Below are 13,974 nucleotides of genomic sequence, written 5' to 3'. Positions count from 1 at the left end.
TGACTTAGTTTCTATCCTGAATCCCTGCTCTTCCCAAATTCCTGTTCTTCTATTTTGGCCAATAATAAATGCAACAAGCGCTGATCAGTATGTTTGCTACATGTAAACAACACTCCGTAGGACAGTATAATATTGCAAGTTTGTCAGGTTGTCTACTGATTTGAAGGTTGTTGTTTTTTTACACAGCATTTTGTCAAAAACCGAGGCAGTTTTACACAAGATCTCAAACTTCTATCAGACTTCGGCTCTTTCTTTCCGGTTCCTGTAGCTTAGCACAGCACTTAGGATTCTGCCACACAATGCAGTTGCCTATCTGCTCGTCATTGGCTGGTGGGTGGATGAACATGCATTGTGCCATGCATGGTGTTACATCATTGAGGATGAATCCAGACTTCGCTTCTGTGGGTGAGATCGTCGCCTAAGTAGAGTTCCATTCAGGGAATTCTCCCTCTGGCGATTGTAGGAGATGACTTTTGCTGATTCGCCCTGCCACCTCCCCCGCACCCTCCCATACTGTTCTGGAGGATGCGGCGGGATGGGACCCTCCAGAACAATATGGGAGGTGGTGCAGGAGGTTGTAGGGAGAGACGGAAAATCAGGAGAAGTTGCCTCCCAGGCATGATATCTCTACATCTATAGAAGTCTAGATCCCCACCCATTGTGAAGAGGAGAGCAAGTAACTTTTGCTGCCTGGTTCTGCTGTCAAGCAACTTCCAACAACTCATGTATAATAGGAAACATTTTTGCCGTAAATGAATGAATGCTCTGAAGTACTTCTGTCTGATCCTCAGCAGATTTTCTCCATGAGGTAACCCTGCTGTGAGCTTTGTTTGTGGCTCCTTTAAGTAGTAAATACTATGGATGTATATCAACTTTGTTCGTACCTCAAATGATGAAGTGAATCGGGATGATTTGGGGAAAACTCAATTTCTGAGTTGGATTGTGCTTGTTAATAAGGCACCTTGTGGTAGATTAGGGATTCCCTAAGCTTCTAAGTGTTTATGTGGCTTTAGCAGACCAAAGAAATATATGGCCATTTCCCTCCACACACACACAACTCAGAGAAACAAAACCAAGCTGACTTGAAAAACACCCAGAGCTTGGAAGGGAGGGGTTGAGGAATCTTTATCTTTGACATACATTTCTAGTTTTTGTTCAGTCAATTATTTCCCCAGGTTACTCCAATCCCAGTGATTTGGGAGAGGGACTAAAAACGGTGTTTGGTTTTTTAGTTGAACTATGCCTTCCCCTATGCAAGTCAATTGTATTCCCCCAAACTGGGGACAGGATGGAACAGTAGGCTCCCCAGAACCCATTAAGTTTAGTGGTGCTACCACCATCAAGTTTACTAAGTATTCACAACTCGGTGCAAGATTGTCTATCAGCTAATCAACATGAAAATATACCTGAATTTTCTAGAAAGTAATACTTTGTTTTCTTTCTTTTTTTTAGCGTCTTGTTGAAGCTGCAGAAGATGCTCATTTGAAACATGAATTTGATGCTGATTTACAGGTAGGAAAAAATATATCTTTTTGAGGTTAGTATGTTGAGTCCAAACATTCTGTTGTGGAACGAGCCACCATTCATGGGAGAAGAAATCTGCTCACAGATGGTCCTTTTTTCTATGTGTGGAAACTTCTGCTGATGGTGTAGAACCCTTGGATACAACTAATGGTCATCTGAAAATACAGTATCATAAAAGGCCTAGTGCCTTTATGCAATGAAGATGACTTAGGTATTTCGTAGGCTCATGCTTTCATTATTTATGACAAGATATGGCTGAATTTTTCAGCAATGTAATCAAAATTTCCAACTTTGGGCAAGACTTCAAACTCTGGAACCAGAAGCATGAGGTCTAGTTGCAGTGTGCAGTTACGGTATCTTGTTTTTGGGGGACTCACTTCTTTGCTGGAATTACACTTTTCTGTTCAGGTGGAAATGGTTTTATTTGTTTTTACAATTGCTATTCTTTTATCTCTTATTATAATGCATATTATATTGCCCTGGGACCTTATGGTGAAGGGCAGACAAGAAAACTATAAATAAAATCTACTGGCAAGAAATTGCTTTTTAGGAAATTTAACCTACAGAGATGGGATTAGAGACGTGATGTTGCTCTTTGAAAAAGCGTTGAACTTCATGTTTAGATAGCCACTACTTAAACTGGGTCTAAAAGGCAGGGCAAGGCAGTAATCCAAATGCTCTTTCATCTACTTGCATACAATACATTTTGGACTAATGCGTAGCAAGTAGCCCATGAAGACTTCACATGAAAATTAAGGTAGAAATAACAGTCCAATGGCTCATTCCAATTGCATTCCAGTGTAAAGGTCCCCTTCCCATTGGAAACATAGCAAATATCTCAGCTCTCTTGAACTGTCTGGATTCATATTTTGATGAAATGGGGATGTGTATCCATATCCAAGACCAGCACTTATCATGTTGATTAGCTTATATCGTACTGAGCACTTGAAAATTGAAGCTGAAAAATAATAATCCATTACTTCGCTTTTCAGTAAAGGTCTAATGTACTGTCAATCTACATTACATGTTGCGCAGTATTAAAACCGAACCCCAAAGGTAAAAAATACAGAGAGCTGGTTTTAAGGAGCTATGGAAACTTTGGTGTTTCTGTACAATTAGAAACAATATTAATCAATGGAATATTTGGAAAACCCTTCTAAAATCACACAGGAAAAGGCTATTGTGCTTATGCCCTGTTTGCAGGCTTCCCATAGACATCTAGTTGTCCACTGTGAGAACAGTATGCTAGACTAGATCAGCCTGTGGTCTCATCCAGGACTCTTCTTATGTTTTTAAATGAATAGGATCTCTGATTTTGCAAACCTATCATATTTCCTTTTCCCTATATCCACAAGAAGCCAGATCTATTGCCTGAATAAACCAGCTGCACATTTATAGAACCCATTATTAAAGATGCCTTATCACCACAGTTCATCCTCATTCCTTAAATCCTTAGGTTTGGGGAAATGTTGATGATCTTAGCACTTTCAGGTTAAAAGCCATTTGTGTTGGCAGCATGAGCCGCAGAGCCTAATCTCTGACAAGGCCTTTTGTTGTATATTGTTGCCATGGTCCATTACAACTAATCAATTGTTAATCTTGGTTTCAGTGACCTCTCTGCAACCCTTGAAGGGAGATGGTTGTTCTTTATTTAACAAAAGGAAATCTCGTAATACCATCTGCTCAGTATAAAACAATGACCAGGTTGAGAGTGAAAGTGAGGCGAAGAGGACATTGTTCTTTCAGCAATTTTCCTTTGGAATGAGGAAATTTATAAGAACCATTAGTGCTTTCTAGTAAGCAGGAAAGACTGTATTAGTCGTATTTGGATGAGCTTGATTTAGTATTATAACACTCTGGGAACTGTTTCATGGGTCCTCTCAGTGGTTTCACATGAAATCCTTAAAGCACAGTTAAAAGCGTTGGGATCAGTAAAAGCAAGACAATTTAGAAAGGCAGCCAAATACAAAGAGAGAGAGAAACTTAAACGTATTAAAGTGGAACAAAAAGGTTTTTGCCATCTTCCTTGGCAAAAAGCAACTCTGCGAAAAGCAGTTGCATGGCTGCTTTGATGAGCTGCCTGCACTGCAGGGTCTAATTGAACTCTAGCGGCACAAAAAAATGAGAGAGTTGTTGTATTCAGTTGTGTGTCTCCATTCACAGAAGGTTCTTCTAAGTAATACAGTGCAAAATCTTCACCCAGATGTTCATTCAGATACATGTCTGAGTGTTCCTCTGACTTACACTATAGCCTGAGATCCAGGAAGTGATGTGTGTGTTTTATGGTGCTCACTTGCACGGTTTTCATCCTCATAAAAATGGCCTCATGATCCTCTTTCAGGACCCTCTGCAGATGTTAAACCACTTTCATTGATAGCCCATGAATGTAACTAAATATGCGCTGATAAAGAGGAAATCATGTAATATTACTACTTTTTGTCTATTGTGAAATACCAAATTCAGAAAACGGCAAGCAGCTTGTTCACCATGTCCCCAGCCATCCCTCTCTGTCCCATCTTGTACATTTATTTCCCATATTGTTTTTGCTTCATATAGGTAAAGGTAAAGGACCCCTGAGAGTTATGTCCAGTCGCAAATGACTCTGGGGTTGCAGCGCTCATCTCACTTTACTGGCTGAGGGAGCCAATGTTTGTCCGCAGACAGTTTTTCCGGGTCATGTGGCCAGCATGACTAAGCTGCTTCTGATGAAACCAGAGCAGCGCACGGAAATGGCGTTTACCTTCCCGCCGGAGCAGTACCTATTTATCTACTTGCACTTTGACGTGCTTTCAAACTGCTAGGTTGGCAGGAGCCGAGACTGAGCAATGGGAGCTCATGCCGTCGTGGGAATTCAAACCACTACCTTTCAGTCGGCAAGCCCAAGGCTCAGTGGTTTACACCACAGCGCCATCCGCGTCCCTTGCTTCATATAATTTCTATGCAATAAAATGTGAGTGCGGCATTATTATGGTCCTTGATACTGGACCTATTTGAATTAATCACAGGAATCTATAGCGAGGGGCATAAATAAAGCTGCCTGTTATTTTAAAGAAATAAATCAGAACAGGGGATAGGACTGTCTATCTCACTAAAATCAAATACCATGTGCCTGATGAATGGGAGAGCATAACCTCAAGCATATCTGGATTTAAAGCTTTCACTGGCTGCATTCGGCCTTGACAGAATATCTACAAGGTCTAAGGGTCAGGGGCACTAATAGTAATATCCCGGTAGCAGCTGAACTTTCCAAACATTCATGCTTCTAATGTCTGGATCATTGTTGCTTTTCTGTCGATTTCAGGTATTTTTCTAGGAAGCTAGGCTAGTGCCTTAACATCTGAGTAGATGTGTAGTAGTGAAAGAGTAGAATGCATCAGTTTCAACGAGAAGATCTGCAGCCTGCCAAACAGCATGGATGGCCCTCTGTGGGTATAGCTCAAGAGAGATCATTTGTGGCTTTTAAAAATTAAATCTACCAGCAGATAATCCTACCTATCGCGTGAATTATCTTAAACTCAAGTGTGCAAGTAAATTCCAGAGATTTATGTTATGTTATGTTATGTTATGTTATGTTATGTTTTATGTTATTTCTTTATTGCATTTGCTACCCACAAGTTAATACAGGTATTGTACAACAATACAAATAAAAGGACCCCACCACATAATACCGCACAATACAGTACATACATATTGATATATAGGGGGATAATAAAAATTATAGTTCACCTGTCAAAGGCCAAAGAGAAGAGGAATCTTCAATTATTGCCTACTGTAAAGTGATGCTGCCTTACATACTTCTGTGGTGAGGTAGTTCCCCCAGGTTTTTTTTGGGGGGGGGGGCATTAGGGAGAAAGCTCTGTCAACATACAATCCAAAATATGCTTTTTCTTCCCTCACCGTGAAAGTATGATTTTCTTGCTTTTCTTTGTGAACTAGAATCATCATTATCATTTAACACTTATAAGATGCCTAACATTTTCTAAGTTGCGTACATATATTTAAAAAACAAGACAACTGCTGCCCACAGGATCCCCACCTAATAGACATGATACAAAAGGGAAGAGGAAAGCAAGCAGATTGCTGCATGTCTGTCAGTGAACACTGGAAATTTGCTCCTAGGCGCGGCTTCCGATTGGTTGCAAGAGCTTCTTGCACTCAAGCGGAATCTGCATTGGGCGTTCGAGTTCCGAGGAATGTTTGAAAACCAGAACACTTCTGGGTTTTTGGCGTTCGGGAACTGAAACGTTTGGCAACGGAGCTGTTCGAGTTCCGAGGTTTGACTATTAAACAAACAGGAGAGCATCCATGATGTGCTCCTGCAAGGAGGTTGTCTACCTATTATTGTAAGACTAGCATTCAGGTTTGCATTGTTAGGAACCAGAAGCTACCTTAGGAAAGATATATCTCCATAAAGATCTTTGAAGTGCAGCCTGCTTTCTTTCAGAAGCCCCCAAACCTCCATCAGTTATTTGACCACAGCCCTGTGAATTCTGTGTCCTTTGCCTTAATAGCAATTGCAGACAGCTAGCCAGCAGGTTGCTTCGACAGCATAAACAGACAGCGTTCCAGATACGATGTTTCTTAAAAGACACCTTTTTAACTGATTCAGAAATTGCATTAATGCTTCCAGTTCTGCCATCCTGTAATGCCAAAGCAAGATCTAATTACCGTATTTTTCGCTTTATAGGATGCACTGGACCACAAGGCGCACCTAGTTTTAGAGGGGGAGAACAAGAAAAAAACACCTCTCCCTCTCTGCGCAGCGCCCCTTCAGCGAAGCGGCAAGAGAAACGGAGCCCCTTCCCTGCGCAGTGCCTCTCCAGCGAAGCCAGGAGAGCAAGAGGGATCGGTGCGCACTGATCCCTCTTGCTCTCCTGGCTTCAGTGGCTTCGCGTTGCTTTCGCTGAAGCCGTGGAGCCTGCATTCACTCCATAAGACGCGCACACATTTCCCCTTAATTTTTGGAGGGTAAAAAGTACGTCTTATAGAGCGAAAAATACAGCATATGGAGAGGTTCTGAAATCTGTTTGCTGAGAACTTTGTGAATGCTATAAATGTTAGATAGCTCAGTTGGTTAAAGCGTAGTACTAACAATGCCGAGGTTGCAGGTTCGATCCCTGTAAGGGACAACTGCATATTCCTGCATTGCAGGGGGTTGGACTAGATGATCCTTAGGATACCCATCATTGTATGAGATGTCTGTTTTTTCCCTATGATCAAGAGGCAATAACTGTCATTGCATCTTGACTGGTATGCACTAAACCTGATTTCTTGTGTGTTGAGGCTTACTAAAATATGTTCAGAACACTATTTTAACAAAGCAAAATATCCATAATTTCTACCTACCCATTCCACAAACTGTCTTAGCTGCCTGTTAAATAAATTTAAAACCAAAGCCATTTGAACATGTTGGTTAATGTGTTTATATACCAATATGTAGTCAGAGAATTATTTAGCTAGGTGATTAGCTTGCAAAAATAAAGGACTTTATTGACATAGAAAATTCACTGACAGAAGAAGGAAGGAAAATCCTTATAAGCATCCAGTTTGCCTGCAACCATTTGTCTCGTTATTCCCAGGGGCATAATATTCATTATGATCCTATCCACATTTACTTGGAAGTAAGTCCTGTTGATTCAGTGATGGAATTTATGTGTTAAGTGTGCATTGGATTGCATCTGCAATGCTTCATAGCAGTTTCTTCGCTGGCTGGAATTCTGAACAGAAGCAGTCCACTGCAATATTCTGTTGCAGGTCCCACTTATTGCCATACACTAGTGTGGAACAAAGTGTATCCGATACTGAGACACCCTCAGGTCCTTTCCACATTTTTTTTGAGGCAAGGATTTCTAGAAGAATCAGTTGGTGAGATAAAGGGCAGATTACCCTTTCTGAAGACAGCATTAATTTTGGGGGATAATTTTAAAATGTTACACAGCAAGCCTAACCAGAAGTAAGTCCTACTGAATTCAACGGGTCTTAAGCCCCAGGTGAGTGGAGTTAGGATTGCAGGCTTAGAACTTACAGTGAGACTGAACAAAATGAACGCGGGTTTGGGAGTGGAGAATAATTGGGGGCTTTTCATGTTTTGATGTTAGAACAATTTGTTCACAACACAAAAGCTCTATTCATGCACCTAAGCAACAAGCTGGAGAGTCAACAGGTGGCAAGCATTATGATGGCCAATTTTGCCTAGAGGAGTCAATTAATAAGTGGAAATTGGGGAAGGGGAGCTGCCACTGTAATCATGCTCCCCCCACAATGCAGTCGCTCTACCCTATTTAGATGCGTGAACAGGACTAACAATCATTTTCAAAATATAATAGGGCTGAGAGAGATTTAAGGAATGTATATGAGGAGGAAAAATAGAGGTCAGTGTGCAATTATTTGCTTTAATCGAATTTTCTGTCTCAGAGCATTGCATTATATGAAAGTGAGTAAATGCGAGCAGATCACAGATGGTGGTGTTCAGAGCACTGTAACATACTTTGTAGGGGAACCTTGCTGCCAGAGGGATTAAAATAGGTGAGGGGGCTGGTTCAAGGCATACTTGGTGTTATAGCTGGCAACTTAGGAGGGTCTGCTTAAGGTCAGCATAGAGGATAATTTTGATTCAGTCAACATTTAAATGCAAACCTGCCCAATTCAGTTTCAAAGACAATATGCAAACTAAAACACAACCATCCTTTGAAATCTGCACTTCTCCGAATTCTGCAAGACAGTTCTCCCATCAGATAATGTGAACAAAATGTGCATGTTAAAATGTGCACAAAATGTCTACATTTGTGAAAATAACACAATGCTTTATATTAGAGAATAATGTTTTGGAAAAATGAGCATGTTAGGAAAATATTTGCACTAAATTATGCCTGATTTTTTGTGATGCCTTTTTAAAAAAAATAAATAAATCACAAACTGGTTGTGATTGAAAAAAATGAAAAATTGAGAGATTGGTAGATACCTAGTATGAGAGAACTACTGGTCTTTGAGACCTACCTTTTGCCTATAAAGGGAAAGCTCTGGAGAACGAAGAGATGAAAACTCATGTCATAACTTGCTGGGGAAAAGCTTGGAACAGCTGTTAGTGCTGTCAGGGCTTGCCAAGTCTAGGGCTCTGCTCAGCAGAATGAGTAGGAAGGCTCCCAGATACAGCATGGATAATTTACCACATTCTGAAGCAATACACATTTCCATCTAATGAGTGGTTTGTGTGCCTCTGTTAAACCATTAAGCCCAGAGCCTAAAACAGCACCAATGGGATTGACATTTTAGTAGGAACTGGGAGCCAGTATCAAAAACACAATAGATTTGAATTCATTCATAACAGATCCATATGCTTTGTGAGATGTATGTGCCTATATGCAGTGTTTTCTTACCTTGTACGGGAAAAAATGCAAACTGTTCCACTGGCATCCTAATCGTGTTCCCATGCTTTAACTTCTGCTATTTAAACAACAGCAGTGGAGCATAGGACTGGGAATTAAAGTGGCATCTTCATTCAGCAATTAAATTCTACTTCAATCAATGGGTGTAATTTCCCAGTTATTTTGTTTGGGATCTGGAAGACTAGATTTCTGCAATAATTCCTGCTATGGTGTGGCACAAATGGATGTTTCTGAACGTGACACTTGGCTTTTGTATGGAATTGCATCCCTTTCTGTGCATCTCAGAGTCTTGAGGCATCATTATGAATTCTCTTTTCATTACAGTATAGCCTATCTGCAAATGAACTCCAGCAGGGTAGCATAAAACTATATTATGTGAAATGACTTATACGCTCCTAAGTGATGATATCATGGCATTTACGCACAAATCTGATAATGAATATCGTGGACACAACCTTTGCTATTGGCTGCAGCATATACATTTCAAGCCCAGATTGAATATAACACCCTCCATATAGATATATCCGTAGCTTTTGACTATTTTTATACTCATATTCATAAAAATGAGGTCAGGAAATCTGTCAAAGCGTCTTTATTTTTTAAAAAAGGGGATCTCAGCTAACCCTTTTGTTATTTCCTTTCGTGATCTGCACATATATTTCTATAGAGTTTCCTGATGGGTTTCTTTGAAGGGCAAGCATTAACAGATTTCTGTAACTGATTATCATTTGATGCATAATGGTGAGCTCTGCTTTCCATTATCATGTAGTCAAATGTATTAGTACTTTAACTTTCAAATGCATGTAGGGTTTCTGTTGGTTTTGCAACAGCTTACTATTGTTCTACTAGTTTATGGTTAGCTCTATAATTTTAACCAGAGCAGGACACATTTTATGGAGTCAATTGTCGGGTTCATGCTATGCTGTATCCACACAGTTAATTAACCATTCAGCTCTAGCTTTTGTTTTGTTTTGTTGTTGTTGTTTTGTAATAGGGCAACCTAGCTCAGACTTAATACTTTGTTGTGTGAGTTCCCTTTGAAATGAAGTGAGCCAGCAGATTGTGCCCTGTGCTTTTAGATCAGGGGTCAGCAACCTTTTTTAGCCGTGGGCCGGTCCACCGTCCCTCAGACTATGTGGTGGGTGGGGCTATATTTTGAAAAAAATATGAACGAATTCCTATGCCCCACAAATAACTCAGAGATGCATTTAAAATAAAAAGCACACATTCTACTCATGTAAAAACACCAGGCAGGCCCCACAAATAACCCAGAGATGCATTTTAAATAAAAGGACACATTCTGCTCATGTAAAAACATGCTGATTCCTGGACCATCCGTGGGCCGGATTGAGAAGGCGATTGGGCTGCATCCAGCCCCCGGGCCTTAGGTTGCCTACCCCTGTTTTAGATCATTAGAGCTGTGACTAAGTTGGCATTTAAGAGAAAACATTGACTTCCCTTTTAGTTGCAGTGTGTTCATTAGCAGTGCTTTTTTTGTTCAGGAAAAAAATGAAGTTACCATTCAATTGTGCACTCAATTCATGAACTCTTGGAACAAAACCTGTTTAATTCAATTAGTCTAAAAAACAACAATGGCAAATTGATAATTTTGAATACATTTGGGCAATTTGATAAATGAGCACTTGAAGACTTCTGGCATTTACATAAAACATAAATTAATGATTTGATTATTTCAAAAATGTGTAGTCCTGTCTTAAATGGTGCTGCCCTCTTAACATAAATATTCAAAGAGAGGGGAAAGGAATACGAAAGAAAACTGCAGTCCTAAACCTGCTAACCTGGGAATAAGCTTTATTTAAATCAATAGGATTTACGTCTACATAGACTTTCACATGGTTGTGCTGTTAGGCTGCAGTCCTATATCTACTTAACTAGAACTCCTGGGAGACAGTCCTACTGAACTCATTGAGATGTACTTCTGAGTAGATTGTGCTTTAATTGTGTAAAAGAGAACAGACAGATAAAGCCCAATCTCATTTACCCAGGTGGCCTGAGGATCTAGCCTGTCTTACTGGCAAAATGGTTAAGTAAAGGTTGGAGATGGGACATAGACACTCAAATCCAAAGCTGCACAGGAATTCCCGGGCAAAAAAGAAATCCCATTCAAGCAAGAGCATCCTAATAATTCATCCTAATAATTTCTGTGGCAGAAATAGGCCAAGCGTACGTGTGTTTTTGTGCATGTGAAAAGCTGTTCCTGAAATTTAGCTCCAGGTAAGTTCCTGAACAGCCAGCTCAGTCTTCTTCTTCTTCTATGGCAATCACTTGTAGCCAAGTAAGATTGTCTTCCATAAACACGGTTTTAACAATGAGTCCGTAAGTGACTGGGGAGGCCAATTCTGGATCCACACGTCTTCCCACAGTGGGGACATTGGTTTCTGGGCGGGAGTTGATCACGGTGTGGATTTGCCAAGTGTGCCTTCCTCCTAGCATGTTTCTCCCTTGCATCCTGAGTTCAAGTGTCTTCAAAGTCCATGACACCTTTAGTAAAGGCTGTTCTCCAACCGGAGTGCTCGCAGACCAGTGTTTCCCAGCTGTCAGTGTTTATACTACATTTTTTAGATTTGCCTTGAGACAGTCTTTAAACCTCTTTTGTTGACCACCAGCATTACGCTTTCCATTTTTAAGTTCAGAATAAAGTAGTTGCTTTGGAAGATGATCATCAGGCATCCGCACAACATGACCAGTCCAACGAAGTTGATGTTGAAGAATCTTTGCTTCAACACTATAGTAGCCAGGAATTCACTACCTAGTTTGGATAATGATTAAATTTAGATCACTGAATGTTTGCTGTATTGGTTTCTTTTTTCTGTTTTATCATTAGAATGTTACGCATGCAATTATGCTATATTAAGGGATCAATTTAAGCCTTAACCTTCATTAGTAGTAATTAGATGCACGAGAGAAATAATACCATCCCTAGGGACTCAGGCAAGAATGAATCCATCAGCATGTGAATTTGTCTCCATTCCCATATACTACAAGCCTTTGACTCTTAGATTGGGAAGGCCCAATTGGGATTGGGAAATTGGGGTAGGGGTGACAGAATGGAAGTATGTCTGTATTTCCATCTCAGCTTGTTATAACTGGATTCCTTTGTATTCTTGGTGGAATTTTCAGTTATCACTGTGTTTGTTTTGAAAATTGGATCTACTTTACTGATAGGGAAGTATCTATGACCATAACTTTATTTTTGTTTCTGAAGCTCCTGAAATATGCTTTGAAAATCTGTACAGCCACCTGTGAGACCACACTGTTGACATTTATACTTTCTGAGCTGTCATTTTTCTTAAATGTTAAGCAGTGCTTTTGTTGTATTTGCTAAAATATAAGTATTGCAACCATAGGTTTCTGTATCTCAGTCAAAATCAGCATTCCTTAGCAGTAATTAAATTTGCAAATGACAAGTAATAATTCACATTTTTCATTTTCATATTCATCTTAACTGCTGATATTAATAACAGTGCTTTCACTGTTCACTGACTATCAGTGTCATCATATAGTCATAAATACTAATGCCAATTAACATGTCGCCAGAGATGATAGATCTTTAATGTAATGACTATAGTTGAAATATTATTACCATCATTAAGAAAGAGCAGCCTCATAATGGAAAAAGTGAATTGTAAACACAAAGTCCAACCATAGTATTCAGTAGCTATGGGTAGCATTTAATTGTTGCTGCCATTTAATATCTGTTAAGTGCCATCTGTGTGCTAGGTGCTGCACAGACATGACACCATTTTTGAAAAAAGAAAAGATGTTCTTTACAAAACTGTGTGCCTGGTTATGCCAAGATGTCTTGTAGTTCACTGGGGGAAATGGAAACCACCACCCAGGACTCAGCTGGATTGCTAAAGAAAAAGTGATTTATATGCATTGTATATGCAATATAACATTGTGCCACCAGGTGACACTGTGGAGTCCTGTTTTTCTCTACCTGTTTTCGCTGAAGCTGAAACGCTTCTTTGATGTGTCTAGATTCAGCCTCAGGCAGATAGAGTCAGACCAAAGCAAAGCTTTAGGCAAGTCAGGACCACAGACAGCTCCCAGTTGGCCTGCTGCCTGAGATATGGAAGGTGTCCCAGCAGCGAGCTGAAGCCAACTGAAGTCTCCAGTAGACTGGCAAAGTTGTATTATAGTTGACTCTAAGGCCTTGGCTGTGCTCCTTTAAGTGAACCTTGTCTGATTCTGCAGGCACTGGCTTTTATTAAATGGAGGGGGTGGGGATGTTATCAGTGGCTTATCCTCTGGTCTGAGAAAGTTGGAAGGGCTACATACTCAGGCTAGGAAGAGGTGCTGAAGTTCCCCTCTGTCCTCTAGTTTAGCCGGAAACTTCAGAAGCATTTCTAAAACAGAACAGGGTCTGGGACACATAGTGGCATATGCATGATTAATGCATACATAATTTGTATGCATACAATTTGGTATGAAGTGCAAAAAACCTTTGGGTGAAGGGAAATGTTTTACCTGCAGGAAAGCAGGAGGGAGACACTCCTAAGGCTCCACAAGAAAACCAGAAGAGGTAAGGTTCCTTTCTGAGGATGGGATTTACCTTGAAAGTAAGCTAAGTTCAAAAAAGAACAGTTACTTGGAATCCCTACCCATGAGAATTTAAGCAAAATTTTCTCTACCCTTTGATAATATTTGAATGCAGTGTATTTTCTTATTAATTGAAGGGCAATAGCCAGGAAACAACATGCAATCTCTTTTGGACAGTATTAAGAACATGAGAAAAGTTGTGCTGGATCAGGCCAAAGGTCCATCTAGTCCAGCATCATCTTCTCAATTTGGCCAATGGGAAGCCTGCAAAGAGGACCTGAGTGCAAGAACACTCCCTGCTCCACTGGTGATTTCCAGCAACTAGTAGTTGGAGGGACTTGAGCTTTTTTTCTGCAAGTGAGGAATGCTTGAACATCCTGGATGTTATCTTCTTGTGTGGATTTGGAGCATGGCCATTTAGTTTAGCACAGCACATCAATATTAAACTGGACGCAAGAAATTGCTGCTCTTACACTCTTCTAAAGTGTGTGTGTGTTTGAAC

The 13,974-nt window shown here is 40.2% G+C and overlaps 1 protein-coding gene across 4 annotated transcripts in view; it reads left to right on the top strand.

Annotated features, from left to right (window-relative positions):
- Positions 1-13,974, top strand: part of CACNA2D3 (calcium voltage-gated channel auxiliary subunit alpha2delta 3) — a 498,964-nt gene that overhangs the window by 168,230 nt on the left and 316,760 nt on the right. For all 4 annotated transcript variants that reach the window (XR_014005100.1, XR_014005101.1, XR_014005102.1 and 1 more), the window contains exon 4: positions 1,453-1,512. Coding sequence is in view for 1 of the 4 variants with exons in the window: in XM_081184001.1 (XP_081040127.1) it covers positions 1,453-1,512 (60 nt within the window). In the remaining 3 variants the exon portion in view is untranslated. The remainder of the gene's footprint in view (positions 1-1,452; positions 1,513-13,974) is intronic.

Source organism: Podarcis bocagei (assembly GCF_964188305.1).
Source record: "Podarcis bocagei genome assembly, chromosome: 2".
In the NCBI taxonomy this organism is placed as follows: Eukaryota; Metazoa; Chordata; class Lepidosauria; order Squamata; family Lacertidae; genus Podarcis; species Podarcis bocagei.
The sequence above is the reverse complement of the archived record's forward strand: the minus strand, read 5'-3'. Positions and strand labels throughout refer to the sequence as shown.